Source organism: Mandrillus leucophaeus, unplaced genomic scaffold (assembly GCF_000951045.1).
Source record: "Mandrillus leucophaeus isolate KB7577 unplaced genomic scaffold, Mleu.le_1.0 Scaffold40, whole genome shotgun sequence".
Classification (NCBI taxonomy): Eukaryota; Metazoa; Chordata; class Mammalia; order Primates; family Cercopithecidae; genus Mandrillus; species Mandrillus leucophaeus.
In genome coordinates, this window is record NW_012104254.1 from 1,185,821 (window position 1) to 1,203,565 (window position 17,745).

Here is a 17,745-nt window from a genome sequence, read left to right on the forward strand (position 1 = left end):
CCCTACAACGTAGATCCCATTACTATAACTCTTTTACTAATAAGAAAATGGAAGCCCAGCAAGGTTAAGTAACCTACTCAAGATCAGTCATGTGAGTAGTGAGTGCCAGACCCCAGCAAGTCTGCTAGGAACACGGTAAAGACCCAGTGAATATCATCCTCATCAGGGCTGGAACTAGGGTGAAGCAAGTGAGGTAAGTGGTTCAAGTACAAGTTCAGATCTTGTCTTTATTTGGAATTTTGTTGTTGTGTTCATTATGGATTTTTTGCATTTTATTTTTATTTTGTTAAATATTGCATTAAAATATTTATCTTGATAAGTAAATTTTTTGGCACCCACTTCAATTTTGTGCCCCAAGCAAGTGCCTCTCTCAGCTCACTCTAGTCCCAGTATTATTATTCTCATTAATATTACATTTAAAGAGGGAATTATCTATTTATTTGTTGGTAGCCCTGGCTAAACTCAGAGACATTTGAAAGAAACCCCCAATTATCCTGTGACCATAAAGCCTAAAAAGACTTGGTACAGAGTAGATGCTCAATAAATACTTGTTAGACTTCATAATAATTTGAAAAAAAGATGAATTTCTATGTACTGAGAGGAGAAAACTGGGCAAACTGTTAGATCTCCATTAGTCCAGTTAGTCCACTGTGTATTATTGTTGGCAGTAATAGTATTAATATTGTTTACAAATTAACCATAGTTTCAGGTATTGAGTATCTAACAGGGCCAAATGTTTAGTGCACCTTATCTCAATTTCTCACTACAAAGCTGGAAACTGAGGCTCAGCAATGTGAAGTCACTCACCCAAGATCACACAGCTAATAAGTGACAGTCAGCATTAAGCCCAGGTCAACGCAGGTCCAAACCTGGGCTCTTTCCACTCCACCACTTCCCTTTCTATTTCACTTCACAGTCAGTGATGGTAATGTTGTAGAAAAAACTGGGTTCTTGTCACACGACCAGGAAAGATTAGGCAAGCAGACACTTTGAAGAGTGAGAGGTTATGGAATTTATTGGGCAAAAAGGAAAAAGACTCTCAGCAAAGCAAAAGAAGTTCCTGTTAACAGGCCCCCATCTCACAGATTGAATCCCAGGTTCCCACGTGGGAACAGAAGGGGTCAGGCTCCTCCCTACTGCAAACAGCACAAACTTCCCGAGGCCTCACCCATCCTCCCAGTGCACAGGCCAGTTGGAGATTATCCAGGGAGCCCTTTTTACTTGGCTTTGTCAGTAATATGAAAAAGGCACGACCATTGGTCATGAAGAATGGAATGGGTCAAGTGAAGAAGATAAGAAAGTTATATGAAGAAAAGAAATGTATACACTTGCCCACCCAAAGCAGAAGGCGTTCCTGAACCCTTCTATGTAATTGGGCTATGCTATCTTGCCAGCTGCTGTAAGGTTGTCTTGGAGATTCTTCCATGCTCTATGTAGTATGGCCTAGTATGGCCTTGACCTGCATCATTTTGAAAGGATAGATCCAGGACCTGTCTTTGTGTCTCTAATACAGAAGTGAGCTATACATTTGTCTTCCTGACCTGTCTCCTTTCAAGTAATTTTAGTAGTTAGTCTGACCCATTGGCAAGAAATCCACACAGTTGGTCAGTTGGTGATGAGCACCCCAGACCAGACACAGTGGAGCCAGTTGTTCTCAACCTCTTGTCCTTTGTCCCCCAGTACAGCAGGTCAGCACTAAGTTTCTGAGATCCTGGCCTGATTTCTACCATAAATTATATGTCATGGTGGTATTTTCCAAAGTGTAGTTTTTGAAACATCAGTACTATGTGGAATTTTGTGGTGAAATAAGGTTAAACAGGCTTTTCTACCTCCATATTTCTCAGAGACTTCAAAGGTTAATATGGATGGGGTCTCCAAGAGAGGTATATTAAGGGCAGCATTTCTCAAACCTACTTGGCCAGGAACGTCTTCACATGGAGCACCTCTTAAGACTAGCGTTTTGAGAGATGCACTTTGGGAAATGGTGTGTTAGGATCTTTTAAATATTCTCTCATTAGCAAGTGCCAAGAGGATGAAAACTTGGAAAGTGATTCTTAAATCAAAATGGTGATGTCCTCTTTTTTTCCTTTTCTCACTAAAAATGAAAATCATCTAACTAAAATATTCTTTTCTTGTCTTTTCCATATCTATACATCTCCAAATGAATTTCCATGGCTGTACATGTGAGTTGTAAACCAAAAAGTGTCTGTGACAGGTCTCAATCAATTTAGAAGTTTATTTTGCCAAGGTTAAGGACATGCCCATGACATAGACTCAGGAAGTCCTGAGAACATATGCCCAAGGTGGTTGGACTACAGCTTGGTTTTATATGTTTTAGGAAGACATAAGACATCAATCAGTACATGTATGATGTATGTTGGTTCAGTCAGGAAAGGCGGAACAACTTGAAGGAGGGAGTGGCTTCCGGGTCATAGGTGGATTCAAAGATTTCCTGATGGGCAGTTAGTTGAAAGGGTTTATCTAAAGACCTGGTATCAATAGAAGGGAGTGTCTGGGTTAAGATAAGGGGTTGTGGAGACAAATGTTTTTGTTATGCAGATGAAGCCTCCAGGTAGCAGCCTTCAAAGAGAATAAATTGTAAATGTTTCTTATCAGACTTTAAAAGGTGCTCTTACTTAATTCTCTTCTGGATTAGGAAAAAGACCTGGAAAGGGAAGGGGATTCTCTACAGAATGTAGATTTTTCTCCACAAGAGACAGCTTTGTAAGGCCATTTCAAAATATGTCACATAAATCTATTCTGGGATAAAATACTTTGATTTCTTTTAGGGCCTGTTATCTGTCATGTTGGTATCTCATTGCTACAAAGAGTCTGCTTTGTCAGTCTTAAGGTCTCTGTTTTAATGTTAATGCTGGTCAGCTGTATCTGAATTGCAAAAGGGAGGAAGGAATAATGAGGCATGTCCAACTCCCACTTCCCATCATGGCCTGAACTAGAGTTTCAGGTTAATTTAGGAATGCCCTTGGCCAAGAGGAGAAGTCCATTTATTTGGTTGGGGGCTTAGAATTTTATTTTCGGTTTACAGGGTCAAGCACTTAAAATGTTGAGACACTATGCTGCATGCTTTCCACATGTCATTCATTTAATCCTCACAGTAACTCTGTGAGTTAGCAACTAAAATCCCCGTGTTAGAAATTAGGAAATTGAGACTTAGAGGGTTTAATTAACTTTCCAAAGTTGTACAGCAAGTGAGTTGCTGAGCGAGTGTTTAAACATGGTTACAGACTTCATAGTCTATGCATTTAAGCACTGAAATGGTGAAATAGTTATTTTCTAACCTGGAAAAAAATATATTTATCTTGAATTTACTACCAGGGAGTTTATCTTATCTTGGATCATCATACAGCTCAATTCTTTGTTGGATGATAAAAGAACATTCTAGAGTTGTTCCCACTTTTTATTTGTCCTTGCCTCCCTTCTCTGACTTTCAGTAAGTGTCCCAAGGGCTTCAGAGCACAGAATCCTAAATGCCGCACCACATTGTTTTCTGTTTTATGGCTCTATAATCTCCTCTGTTGTAAATACATTCAGAAATGATTGTGGCTTTTCCTTGAAGCCTCAACATTTTTTAGAAAGTGATTTATTTTGATAGTGCTTTAGCCTCATGATTTCAAATATTAAGTTACTCGGTTCAGGTGGTCTTATGTTTTTCCCATAAATGTATTTATGTCACCCTACAGACTGGGAAATCTCATTCCAGTTTTTTTTTCTTTCTTTCTTCATTTGATTTTCCTGCAGGAGGAGAACTGAATTCTTTGAACTTGTCAGTAAAGGAGAATACGATTGGAACATCAAAAACCATCGTGATGTATTTCGGTAAGAAAAAGCTCTTATTTATGTGTTTCTTCATTATTTGGACATTTAGCCATGCTTTTCTGACAGTGCTAAGAGCATAGAAGTGATTTTTAAAGTAACAAATCTTAGCTTACATTCAAAACATTCAGAGATCAGTTGGATAACTAGAGAAATTATTGAGAATGTCTTTTCATCTTATAATGTATTATATTTTTGTCTCTTCTCCAAAAACTCTGCCATCAAATTTAGAAAATGAAGTTCAAATTAGTTCAGTTTTGGCAAGCCACGATTTCTTCTGTTTTCTGGGGAAGCTGGGGTGCAAGTTGGGTGGAGAAGGGATTTTTGTACCCTAGAAATCAGAGTTACATAGCACAAAGGAAGTGGGGAGTAACTTTTGCTTTTCTTTAGAGACAATAGACCAATCAGAACAATATTGGAGGTGGAGATAAGAAGTCTGTTCTAGCCTTTGCCTGGGACATCTTCCAAGTTGTTTAGAAAGGACAGTAGCAACACACTGTGTGTATGGGGCAGATTTTAACCTCTCTTGCAGCCACTCCAGAGACTGGGCACCATTCCTCTTTCTCTCATACCCCATTCTTCCACTGTCTCCACCTCACCCACCCCAGACCTCCTGCTGTCTTATTCCTGTTCTAACATTGCTAAGTTTTGCTGAGAGAGCTCATGAGGCCAGGGTTAGGGCACACTGGGTCTGCTCCACAACCAGGCAACTACTGGATTACCCCAAGCGGAAACCTTGACATAGTCCTGCCATATCTGCTATATAAAATCTCTGGCACCATCTTCTGAACACAGGCCACTGCCTGCCCCACCCTCTGTAGCTGTCCTCATATCACCTTCCTGCAGCCCTCTCCCCAGAGGGCTCTAGTTTTTTCCTCTATACTTTAATATTCCTCTGTATTATCTTTACAGACCTTTTTCTTCATTTTTCATCTTCAAGACCAGCCCCTCCACTGGTGCCCTAATTCCATTCCCTCCACCTCCCCACCCCCCACCCCCCACCGCAACCTGGCTCTATCAATCATGCTCCTTTGGCTTCCATTTTCAAAATCTATTTTATTCATCATGACCTTTCTAAATCTAAAAACACACTTCTGCCTCCCCAGTCAAAAAGTCATCCCTACAGGCTGCCTTTTCTCCAGGTCCCATCATAGTTTTCTCCTTCCCTTCACTCCCACACTTCACTTCACACTTCCTAATTTCTTGCAAGGCAATTTCTTTCTTTTTGTATAATTTTTAATTCCATGAGTAATTATATGAGTATATATTTTCTGTAACAAATCAAAACATTGCTAATAAGCCCCCAGATCTCTTTTGAGCTTAACCCCCAGTTCCCATACTGGTTGCACAGCTGTATTTTGTTAATTGTATATTGTGTTTTTCCAGACCATTTCCAAAGCACTTACATACATATGTACCCTTAGGAAAAATACTGTTTAGTGTGTATTTTGATTGTCTATTTTAACATAAATTATATATTTATATACCAATGTGAACCTGGTTTTCCACTCAACTACATGGTTTGGAATTCTTTACATGTTTTTACCTCATCGTCTTTTATCATTGCACGGTATTCCAAAATACAGATACAACACAGAATATTTACCCATTCCTTACTGAGGAATTAAGTCTGTACTATGTGATTTCTGCTTCTGTTGAACCACAGTCACCTTCCAAGTATTAAATGCTGCAATCTTTGTTCTCTTCAGCTTCCTGATCTCTTTATAGCCCCTAATTGAGTTGCCCTCTCTTTTCTTAAAACCCTCTCCAGTCTTGGATTCTGCAAAGCTATATATGCTTCTGGATTCTCTTTCTTTCTGACTCTTTCCTTCTTAGTCTTTGTCTAGCCCTAAACAGAACTGTCCCCCAGGGATGTATTTTTTATTCTCTTCTCTTTTTCCTCAGCATCCTTCTAGTGTCACTACTATCTCTTCTCAAATGACTGCCAGCCCTTTTCTTGGGCTTAGCCTCTCTTCTGAGCTCTTTTCCTGAAATGCCAGTTCTCATTCAGTTTCTCTACTTAGATATTTTCCTACAGAGATTTTCTTTTTTTTTTTTTTTTTTTGAGACGGAGTCTCGCTCTGTTGCCCAGGCTGAAGTGCAGTGGCCGGATCTCAGCTCACTGCAAGCTCCGCCTCCCGGGTTCACGCCATTCTCCTGCCTCAGCCTCCCGAGTAGCTAGGACTACAGGCGCCCGCCACCTCGCCCGGCTAGTTTTTTTTTTTTTGTATTTTTAGTAGAGACGGGGTTTCACCGTGTTAGCCAGGATGGTCTCGATCTCCTGACCTCGTGATCCACCCATCTCGGCCTCCCAAAGTGCTGGGATTACAGGCTTGAGCCACCGCGCCCGGCCTCCTACAGAGATTTTCAAACTTTTTTGACAAGGAACCCCATGTGGAAGAAATATCTTATTTGGAAGCATGGTACATAAAATGGAGGTGCTCCGGGTTCTCCTCTCTCCCCTCATCTGCCTTCCCTCCCCCATTTCATGGTTACGCTCTGACCACCTTGCACCAAGGGTGGTGCTCTAAGGGAGCATCATCTGTAGAGAATTTTAAAATAGTAATAAAACCAACTAAAAGTCAGTCTGCTTTTTATTATCACCATGTGCCAGCAATTCTAAATAGTCAATGGTGAGATATACCTCCTAAGAAATGTCTTTTGTTGGTTTAAATTCGAAACAATTGCTGAGGTTACTGTTAAGATAAAAAATAATTGATATGAAAGCTTCAGATCAGCACATTTATTATTTATCCTTTATTTGCGCACGTAACATAAGTTAATTCTAAGAATGCCCAGGCGTACAGCTGGCTCCTGACGTAGGTGGATGCAGCTACACACTTTCAATAGTAAGTTCCTAACTGTTCAGAACCTCTCAAACTCTCTGGCTGTCATTTGTGTTTCCAACCTTGCAGAACTATATTCCTGCTTTTAAAGACTATATTCAGAATAAACAATGATAGCACAGTGATGGTAAATATGAAGACACATAACTTGAGATACTTTCATTCTGTCATTTTATGTGATCATTCATGGTTTTTATTCATGTTTAAAATTTAAAACAGTGAAAGAAAGTGCAAACTGCAAAGTGTGGTATTTTTGTTTGGCAAGTGCAAATTTCAGTCTGTACACAAAATCTTTTTACTCAATTTGAATACATCTTTAACATTAAAATTCATTCATTTTAAATTGTTTTACAACTACAGAACAAGAAGATAATGATTGTCACAAGATGATTATTGAAATAATGTTGGCATATAGAGGAGAGGTATGTTAACTCACTGTAAATTGAACTAGAATTATAGGGACCTCAGTCTAAAACAGTTGGTAGAAACTCTCTCCCTGGTCTCTTACTCTCAAAAAGATCCTTCACTTCTTGAAGAGCCTTAATCTAAAAAATAAGATAGAACTGCTCATTTGTTCTCTTCAGTTCTTCCTTTGCAATCTTCCATCCCTGTATCTCCTGCAATCTTCCTTTCCATTCTCCCTTCCTTGTTTTAGGCTTTTGTCAATTTATGTCTCCAATGAGTCTCCCTCCTTCCACCCTCTCCTTCTTCAAACCATCCTCACATCCACCACCTAAAGTTTCCTCCCTAAAGGTCTGTCCAGGTCCCTCGTGAGTCCCCAGCCTTAGCTGACTCTCCAGTGCCAGACGGACAAAGGGTGCAGCCACTCCACCCGTCGTACCTCTCAGCCTCTCCTGTATCCCTTCTCTGTGTGGACTTCCTGCTCCCCTGTATTCATTGAAGTAGAGATTCTTCTGTCAGACAAAGGATTCCAATCCTAGCTTTGACACTTCCTAACTGTACAACTTTGGGCAAGTTACCTAACCTTTCTGAGCCTTATTTTTTTTTATCTGTAAATAAGAGATAATAGTATTGCTACCACATATAGAGACTGAGTCAATCACCTTGTGGAGGCTTCCCAATAAGTGGTAGCTATTAGAATTATCATCTGAGCACCTAGCAGATATTCAATAAACTTGTTGATCAACTGATATGCATTTGAGGAGTAAGTTTCAAATTATCAATTGGACAGAACCTAAGTAATTATCCACATTATGATACAAATAGGCAACCTCACAGAGATTATTTGCTGTGCAGGAGAGATGCTGAGAAATCCCATGCTTTAGCCAGTCTTGTCCCCCTCCAGTACTGACAGCATCCATGTGTAGCAAGAGGGCATCTGGTAGCTTTGTGATAGGCACAGAATCCTGAATCCTTTACTCACCTTGGGAAGGTAAAATGACTTAATCTCTGCGTGCTTCTGTTACTTATCTGTAAAATAAGGATAATAGCAACTACCTCTGGGGTGGTGACGACAAGTAGTTTAGTTAGCAGTTGGTTAGTAAAGCACTTAGTACAGAGGCAGACACACAGTAAGCAGTGTAGAAATGCCCAATACAGAAGGTCAAAAATGAATAGGCTGATGTGTCTCCCTTTGCGTAGTGCTTAACACAGGGATGTTTGGAATTAGAGGTTTCATCAGTGCTGCTTGGGTCGAGAGGGCTGCTGATGCCGGTGCCGCCTGGTTGTGACTTGAATGACCTATTGTTATGTGTGACCCTGCCTTGTTCCCTGGAGGGGTTTCCTGTGGGGGGATCCCCCTGCCATCTAAGCATGCTCTGCCATCTGGGCAGCAGACATGTTTCCAAGGCATTAGATCTGGCAGGGTATGAAATGTTAACACCCGACATCAGGACAGCCCTCTGACCTTTGGCTGCATACCCCTGTCTTCCAAAAGCAGTTAGCCAAGATGTGGTTCCCCAGCTCAAATCCTATGTTACTTTTCATCACATTCTGCTGGTTTTCAGCACAAAGAAAGCAGATTTGGGACAAAGTGTGCCTTATTTTTCCTCCTCCCACCACATTAAATTATATATAAGCACCAGAGCTATCTACAATTTGAATTGTTCCCCGTGTTTCCATGGTTCAGTGTGAATTATAGTTAACCCTGCCCCTCAGAACTCTGATTCAGACCATTCCTGTGCTTTCTTATGTGCCCAAATTAATGAAAGCTGGAGCTGAGTATGTTTCTTCTTCATAATGCTTGTAAACCATGGTTGGAGCCAGGTAGTAAACTGGAGTGAAACGATATGGCTCCTGCCCATAAATCTTAGCTCTATAGAGCAGATGAAAATGAAGGAGCCCCTTATGTGGCATGTGCCTTGCCTCTTTGGTGTGGGTTTTCTTTCATTCCCATCAATTAATGATAAGTTGGTAAGTAGTTTCATCAGCCATGTATATAGTGTTATATACTGATTCTCTTGCTTATAGTTTAAAAAAAAAGAACAACATTGTCCATTATAAATTATTTTAAGCAGAGCTTGCTTAGCTCAGGTGTAGAGAAAGTAGTGCTTTGCTTTCCTTGATTTGCTGCAGACAAAACAAAAGGGCCACCGGAGGATGTGTGAGAGCTTTGTCTTCCTAAGCAGCGTGGCCACATGATGGAGATGCTGAACACAGGGACTATAAACAGTGCTGCCCCTTGTTGAAGAAAGGAAGATGTGAGCTGGCCTCGTTTCCATTTTATTTTATTTATTTATGTATCTAGGACGGGTTTGTTTAGGAATGCAACAAAAGATTATTCAGGCTGTTTTGTTTGGTTCTGTTTTTCAGATCAATGTTAATGACAGCCTGTGACCTTGGAGCCGTGACCAAACCGTGGGAGATCTCGAGACAGGCAAGTGGTGATTAATGGCAGGGCTCAGCAGAGGAGGGACTGGGGGGGTAAGGGGGACACAATATTCCCAGAGCCCAGACTACCAGGCACTGAAACCCTAGTCAATTTGCATCAGTATTAACATGGTGTAAAAAATAGCAGGAGGCTTAGGCACGACATAGTTTACCGCACAGCCTTTTTTTTTTATCGTGCTTTCACTAAGCAATAATATTTCCGACTCTGTAAGATATTTTTAACGTGCTAAATCTGAATAATACATTGACCATTAAGGCAAGAGTTTCAAAGATAGGATTTTTGGCAAGATAATCATGTCTTAGCACAAGGTCTTGTTTTTTTATATCTGAAAATAAAAGAGGCAAAAAGGAAATGATATTTTTCTTTTTAAATATTATTTAGATATCAGAAAGCTCTGTGGTCAAAATATGCAGTATCTAATTTAATTTGCAGAAAAACAAACCATGCTTTTACCACCTATCTGATTTCTCTGCCACAAAGCATTAGTTCTATAAGAACAGTTTTCAATTTAAGTAACTACCCAACTTAAGATCGTGGATTGCTGATAGTATTTAGAGGTTAATCATTATGTACGTTTTATTATGTACCTACTGTGTGGGGTCGAAAACAGTAACTTGGCATCTAAAGACTTGACATTTTAGGGAAAATAAGATACATTTCCATATCAATAAATAACTAACATTTATTGATTGTTTTATGTATATTATCTCATTTAATCCTTAAAATTGTACTCAGCTGAATAATGGCCACCCAAAGGTATCAGGTCCTAATCCCTGGAACCTGTAAACATTACCTTCAAAAGAAAGAGTATCCTTGCAAATATGATTAAGAATCTCAAATGCAGACTGATCTTGGATTATCCAGGTGTGCCCTAAATCCAATAACAAATGTCCTTATAAGAGGGAGCAGGGGAAAATTACACATTCAGAAGAGAAGGCAATGTGAAAACAAGGCAGAGATTGCAGTGATGCAGCCATGAGCAAAGGAAAACTGGAAGAGGCAAGGAACGGATTCTCTCCAAGAGCCTCCAGACGGAGCACATCCCTGCTGACACCTCGATTTCTGCCGGGTGAACTGATGGAGAACTCCCGGCCTCCAGAGCTATGAGTGAATACACTCCTGTCGTTTTGGCCACTAACTTTGTGGTAATTTATAGCAGCCTTAGGAAACTAATATAGTTATTATCCCCATTTCACAAATGGGAAAAATGAGACTTAGAAAGGATAAGCAGCCTGAGTTTATACAGCTTGTAGGTGGTGGAGCTAGGTATAGATTCTAGCAGGTTAGGCTCCAAAGCTTTCATTCTTAGCAGTGTTTTATGGTTTCCTTCACATATGCATCAGTCAGCATTTTTAAATGATGCAAGTGTATCCACAGAATAGGCTATGTTACCATTTTACCCAAAATCTCAGTGGCTTTAAACAACAAATTGCTCACGAACATGGGCACCTAAGGTTGGCAGGTGCCACTTTGTCCTTATTCTGTATTGGGGCTGAAGGAACAGCCACTACCTAGATCACTCTAACAGAGGCCCTGGAAGGTCTTGCACTGGCAATTAAATTCTCCTCGCAACAATTCATCAGCCAGAACTTGTCACATGACCCCACCCAACCAGGAAGTACCATCCTTCTATTTGCTCAGAAAGGAGAAAGTCAGAAATAGTGAGCGTGTGACTACCAGAGTTTGCCCTTCTCATCACCAAAAATGTGATTCATTCTCCCTCCAGCAGGCAAAATATACCCATCCTTCCTCCAAGAAAGATAACCCAAATGTCCCATCAGTCATGGCATCAAGCTCTTAAGTCCAGGATCTCTGGGCGATACATGCTAGTCTCTACAACAGATCTGGATGCAGATTAAAGACCTACACACACCCAAAATACAGCCTCCAACATACACCGAAAAGACAAAATATCCATTATAACACTCCCATTCAGAAAGGGAAGAGATGAGTGATATTCATAGCAATGTGGAGTGGTGAGTGGTCCATGGCAACTCTAGAATTCCGCTGGGTACTCACTGTGAGGGTGCCCTACCATGCAGGGGACCCTGATTCTCTGGGAGATGCTCTCCAGTTCCTTTTTCCCTCGACCTTTCAATCCTCCCTGGGAAATTATTCCTTTCCCATCACCCTTCTTAGCTTTATCTGGAGGTCAAACTGCCTTCTTCTCACCTAAAGAAGGTTGAAGTTCCAACACCTGTTTTGTGTAATCATGGGCTTAGGGTTTCTTTAGCACTAAAACTCTCTTGTACGTTTAGTCAGCTTTTTATGTCTTTGATTCTAGTCCTTTCCATTTGCCCATAACCACATCCACATTCCATACAAATATCCCAGATTTTCTGTATTTATTTGCTTCTTTACATTTAGGAATAAAGAAATATGGCAAATATATTTATTTATTTCTGACTTAATTCCTAGTGCCTTGGGCCTAACAGCCTTCAGTGAGAGAACCGTATAGGTAAATCATTTCGTTGTGCCATTTTTGTCCAGTTAAAAGGATATGCTGCAAACTATGAATTCCTTCAGAATCTAACCCTAGGTGTGTTGGCAGTACCTTTGATTTGATTCTTGTTACAAAGCTGAGTCTTAATCAAATTTCGTCAAAGTGTATCACAATTTTCATTTTCACAGTTTGGAATTGAGAAGTAATTTTGTCTTCCATCCCTACAAGTCCCTGAATTTGTGACTGTTTCTATTCCCTTTCATTCCTGGTTATAAGCCTGTTCCTCCTTTTCTAAACTCACTTCCTGTAATTCCTAGCAAAACAGTCAATGGCAACCATCACATTTTACCAACATTTTGTTTTCTAATCTCATCTCCCAAGACTATAAGTTTATTCAGAACATTGTTAGCTTTTAGTTATAATTGTACAAATTATTTTGCCATGGATTCTCATCCTTATAGCCTCCTCGTTATCTTGATACCTGGCCCCCAAGCTGATGACACATGTTTTAGGGTCTTTTTCTCTCTTTCTCTTCTTTTCTCTTTTAATAGCAACACCTCACTTCCGTACCAATTTTTGTATTAGTCAAGGATAGGCTAGGCCTTGGTTCAGTAACAAATACATTCTGAAATTTCAGTCGTTCAACACAAATAAAGGCTTATTTCTTGCTCACACTGTCCAACGTAGATCAGGCAGTTTTCCTATAGAGTATTCCACCAATTGTGCTTTGGTTTAAATTTCAGTGTGACATATTTGAAGTTACAAAAAGTCACAGAAAGCAGGATAATTGTGAAGAATTTGTGTGGTTGACTAGCTTCTTTCTGCATCTCTCCCACTGTTCATCTTACCCCCTCCCCTTTCCCATACGGGAAGGTCTCCCTTCTGGGAGAGTTGGTGAGTAGACTGCAGGGAAGAGGTAGGAGGCTCTTCCAGGTATTGGGGAAAAGTGTAGTACTCGGGGAGGCTCCTGTAATAGGGATGGAAGGAGGTGGAGAGTATGAGGAAGTTAGGAGGACTGAGAGAAAACTAGAGAAGACCAGAAAGGGAATGGGGTGAGGTATGATGTGCCAGCACCTTCAGAAACCCCAGTAAAAAGCATGTCAAGAACTCAAGGAGCAGTAGCCCCAGGGGACAGGAAAGTGACAGGGCAAAGTACTTGCAAGGAAAAAAATTTCTGCCTTGATATTTTAGGCCAACCTGGGAGGCCCAATAGCTGCTTGTAGGTGGTCTTCTCCGTCACTAGTGTAAATATTATTTTATTTTCTGGATGTGAGCTTCTGTTGAAAAGTGCAGAAACGTAAGCGTTCAGGGAAATAAAACACAAAACCATGTATTTCCTAATGTTTCTATCAGAAAGCTTGTCGCATTTCTAAGCTAGCAATCTCATTCTTATTTGTCTCCAAATTGATAGGTTAAATTTGTTTTTTTGTTTTTTGTTTTTTGTTTTTTAACGCTCACTTCAAAATTTTAGGAAACATTTGGAGAAAACAATAGGCCTTTCTTTAAAAAATATTTCTCTAACTTCCTGGATGTTGATTTTTAAAAATTCCCTTTCAAAATGTTTTCTGCTGGGGTCTATTCTACTTTCCCTTCCTGCAAACAAGACTAAGCATGTGGGTTTCCCCAGTGATTCCCCCAAGGCCTGATTAGCATCTCAATTTCCTTCTTTAATAAAAAATTCAATCAGGAACCACTGAATGTTCCTGATTGGGTTTTTAAGTACAAACAAAGCAGTTGTGCAAGTTAAGCTGTGAAAGGAGCACAGGGGAGATACCAACAACTACTTGAGAAAGAGCAAGGACAGAATTTTGTTTTAATTTCTTTTCTTTTCAGGGGCTACAGACCTATGCAGGACTCCCACCTTGAGGTGCCTGATGTGCACATTTACATTCTTTAATGCAAAAGACCTAGCTTAGAGCAATCTGAGGGAGAGTTCTGGGAACTGAATAAATGAGGTCATACCCTTAGGGGACCATTTCCTCTTCAAAGGAAGGCCAGAGAAAGAAGAGAGAAGCCTGGTGTGCTGAAATGCAGGGTAGCGGGAGAGACTGGAGAGGAGACAAGTGAATTGAGTCCTAGAAAACAGGCACATATACAAGAGATTGGGGTGAAGGTGATTTTTCAGTCAGTTCCAACTAGTTTTTTTGTGGTTAAATTCTTGAAAAGGGCCCATGTTTCTTAATAGAAATATTAGAAATCTGAAGTTACTGGATATTTGATTTCTTTATATGTGACTGCACACATGCTACTCTCAGATGTGTGTGTGTGTGTGTGTGTGTGTGTTTAGTGTTGTGTTTCAGTTTTATCCATAATCTGTGACTGACCAAATCTTTTGAGAGATCAACGGAGTTATCTTGATACTATGCACTTCACCAAAATTAAACTGTCTCATCTTTGCCAGATTTAAGAACCTTATCTTCATAAGAACCTGCAATAGAGAAAAATTTGTTTGGTATCCATGTCCTCTTGCCATGAAGTTGTCTGGGATTTATTCTACTCTTCCAATATTTTTTAAATCCAACTAGTTCATCTCAGAAATTTCCTAGATGCACACCATAGTAGCGTTGAAAATAGCCATTCAACATTTAATCTGTTATATCAATTTGCTTCTCACAAGCTATCCTGAGAAGTGAAGGTGTGGAAAAGAAAAAAAAAAAAAAAGAAATCTGTTTAGCTTGGCAATAATCAGTAGCTGCTGACCATCCAAGCTAATGGATTAAAAGCAGAAAAATGTAAGTCTCTGTTTAAGGTTTAAGGTAGAACAAACGTCCCATTGTCCTTGTACCAACTAGCGCCTACCATAAATTAACACTTTTAGTGCGTAGATCCAGACAGCCTGAAGACCAAGTCACGCTCTTCAAACTATACCGTGACCTACTGTAAAAGTCTGCTATTAACAGTGAATCTAGCATTAGTCCTGCCTCTTGATTGATTGCAACAGTGGGAAGCAGAGGATGTGCCCTGGGGTTATCCCTTCCAGAGTGCATACAGACATTGGTAGGGAGGGTGTTGAGGAGTTTTCGTGTGGCAAGATGAAGCTGGGCTAATATAAAAGTATGCAACAAAATAAAGATTCTACATAGAAACAATCAAAAGTTGGCTATAATAATTACACATTATTATTAAATGAATATTTGCTTCACTTTTCTGTATAAGAACTTTTCCTGCTTTGAAGCTGGCAACCTGTTGCCTCAACCCAAATATGGAAGCTGTATAGTGGGAGATTGCCTGTTGGCATGCATCTAAAATTACATTGCACAAGTTCTCCTGATTAAATGAATGAAACTGATTTCCAACATGAAAGGTTAATATACTTATTTCCTCATAAGCTTTTTAAATGATTGTCTGTGTTGATGAGGATCACCAAATACATAAGCAAGAAAGAACTTCCGAGTCTCGTGATAAACTACACATAACCATGAATTGAAATATTTATATGTTTCAGGTGGCAGAACTTGTAACCAGTGAGTTCTTTGAACAAGGAGATCGGGAGAGATTAGAGCTCAAACTCACTCCTTCGGTGAGTTCATCCTTTAATTATCACATATTTACCCTTTTGAATGACATTTTCAAAAACAACTCCAAATTACAAGTTGGAAATGGGAAAGACTGAAAATGGGTTTAAGGAAGCACTCCTGAAAGTTTAAAACATTAATTAAACTTAAATGCTAAACACTCTTATTCCCAAGTCTCTGATTAAGAGTCGTGAGCTACTTACTTAACAAGCATTTCCTGCGCACCCACAGTGGGACAAGTAGGCACGAGGGAGGATGAGCAAAGTGGAATTTGAATAATTCAAAGCCCAGTGCTGGCATTTCATGTATGCCTGCTTTAGAATAGAAACACTGTGCAGCAAAAATTAAAGGCAGGCTGTCTAGCTTTGAGAAGCTAGATTTTATTTTCCAATTTCCAACTTTCAAAATCCCAAAAACAAATCATTTCAAATCTCTGTTTCTTTTCTTTGTCTGCAAAAGGAAAAAGTTTCACCTGTGGAACTAGGTGCTGGTGATTGGAACGCTATTTATATTGGACTCACCTGCTCAGTTATTACTTAAGAATGTTTACTGTAGGCTCAAGGTGATGCTGTTTTTAAGCATAAGGATACAGAAGACATAACTGCCTCAGTCACCACCTCAAGAGGGGCAGCCTCTTTATTACTAACCAATGATTAGCTAAAAACATAAAACCCAATGACTCTGAGAGTGGTGCAAAGCATTTTAAAGCCTGGCATAGCACAGTAGATTCAATGATACTCAAGGAATGTATCAATTGTCAAGAATGTCTGTTTATGAGAACCCAAATTAACTGAACTTGAACATTTGGAGATATTTATAAGGTCTTCAAGTTTTAAGACATCGTTCTTTGCTGACATTTAAAAACAAGGAAAAGCAAGAGAACTAGCTCCTAGTTTGAATAGTTTCACCTGCTTGAAGTAAGAATGCAGTCTTGCTAATTTTGACTATTCTTAATCAGTTGCTTATGTACAAAAGGTCAAGAGCTACATAGGTTGAAACACACACCAATTATTTTGGTTTTCAAAGCAGCATTGACTTAGTTTGTCAAAACATCCCTTTTTTGGTGGTGTCACCAAATTTAGTTATAAAAATAAAAATATTAGCTTGGGATACATAGAGTTAATGTATAAAACCTACTATGACCCAAATTCTCTCATCTCTACTTTCAAATAAAAGCTTTTCCCCCTTTAAAAACTGTTTCAGAGGCATACTCTGAAGAGTTTACAATGCAACAATACCACAGGTCTTTTAATTAAATGAAAAAATATGAGTAAATTGCCAGCACTGGTGAGCTGGCGGGTGCAGTAGTGCAGCACTAAGGAGCCTTTATCTGTAGGCTCAGGTAAGGCATTTTCTGCAGACATAAATGAAATTAATTTTGTGGTAGAAACATAGCTCTAAATGCTTCTGTCTTCTCACAAAGACTACGGAGCACCACTGATGACCGTGTCATCAGGGGAGGCCTGGCTGATGTGGCAGGGTTAGCCCTCAGTTCTTTTCCAGAAATATCTGTAAATGCATGCACCCAGAGCTGACACCTGCTGTGCCCATTATCCCTTGATATTTAGGAAGAAAACTGTCCTGGAGCCCTCTCAGGTATCATGGTCCCAGGCGTCATGGGAGTCACTTCATGAAGACAAAGGCTAATGTGGCCCACAGCCAGAGGGTCAGGATTGGAAGCAGTGAGTCAGTTAGGAAAGCCTGCCTGAGTGCCTCCAGGTGTCGGGCATGAAGCAAGGCACTGTGTATCCAGCAATGAGGAAGACACCATCTTCCCTGCCCTCAAGGATCTTGTCAACTGGTGGGAAATATAGACATGAAATAATTACTAATACTAATTTTATGAGATGCAAAATGCTGTGAAGCACAGGACTGTGTGGGGCCTCACACTCGTTTTTTTTGTTTTGTTTTTTTTCTCATCAAGCACTGATTAAGAAGTGACTAGTACAAAAATAAACCCCTTAAAATTATGGTCAACTGATCTTGAACATGGGTGCCAAGATAACGTCTTTTCAACAATGGTTCAAGGACAACTGCATATCCACAGGCAAAAGAATGAAGTTGGTTCCCTACCTCTCAGCATACCCTGAAATAAACTCAAAATGGATCATACATCTAAATGTAAGGGCTAAAACTATAAAACTCTTAGAAGAAAATATAGGTACAAATCTTCCAGATTGGGGTTAACCATGGTGTCTTAAATATGAAACCAAAAGCACAGGAGACAAAAGACAAAATGACCCAGAGATGTTGGTC

At 39.8% G+C, this 17,745-nt stretch overlaps 1 protein-coding gene across 4 annotated transcripts in view; it reads left to right on the forward strand.

Annotated features, from left to right (window-relative positions):
• The window catches only part of PDE11A (phosphodiesterase 11A), a 522,267-nt gene that overhangs the window by 465,367 nt on the left and 39,155 nt on the right, over nt 1–17,745 (forward strand). For all 4 annotated transcript variants that reach the window (XM_011991832.1, XM_011991830.1, XM_011991831.1 and 1 more), the window contains 3 exons: nt 3,760–3,837; nt 9,453–9,516; nt 15,420–15,494. In XM_011991832.1, the coding sequence (XP_011847222.1) occupies nt 3,760–3,837; nt 9,453–9,516; nt 15,420–15,494 (217 nt within the window). The remainder of the gene's footprint in view (nt 1–3,759; nt 3,838–9,452; nt 9,517–15,419; nt 15,495–17,745) is intronic.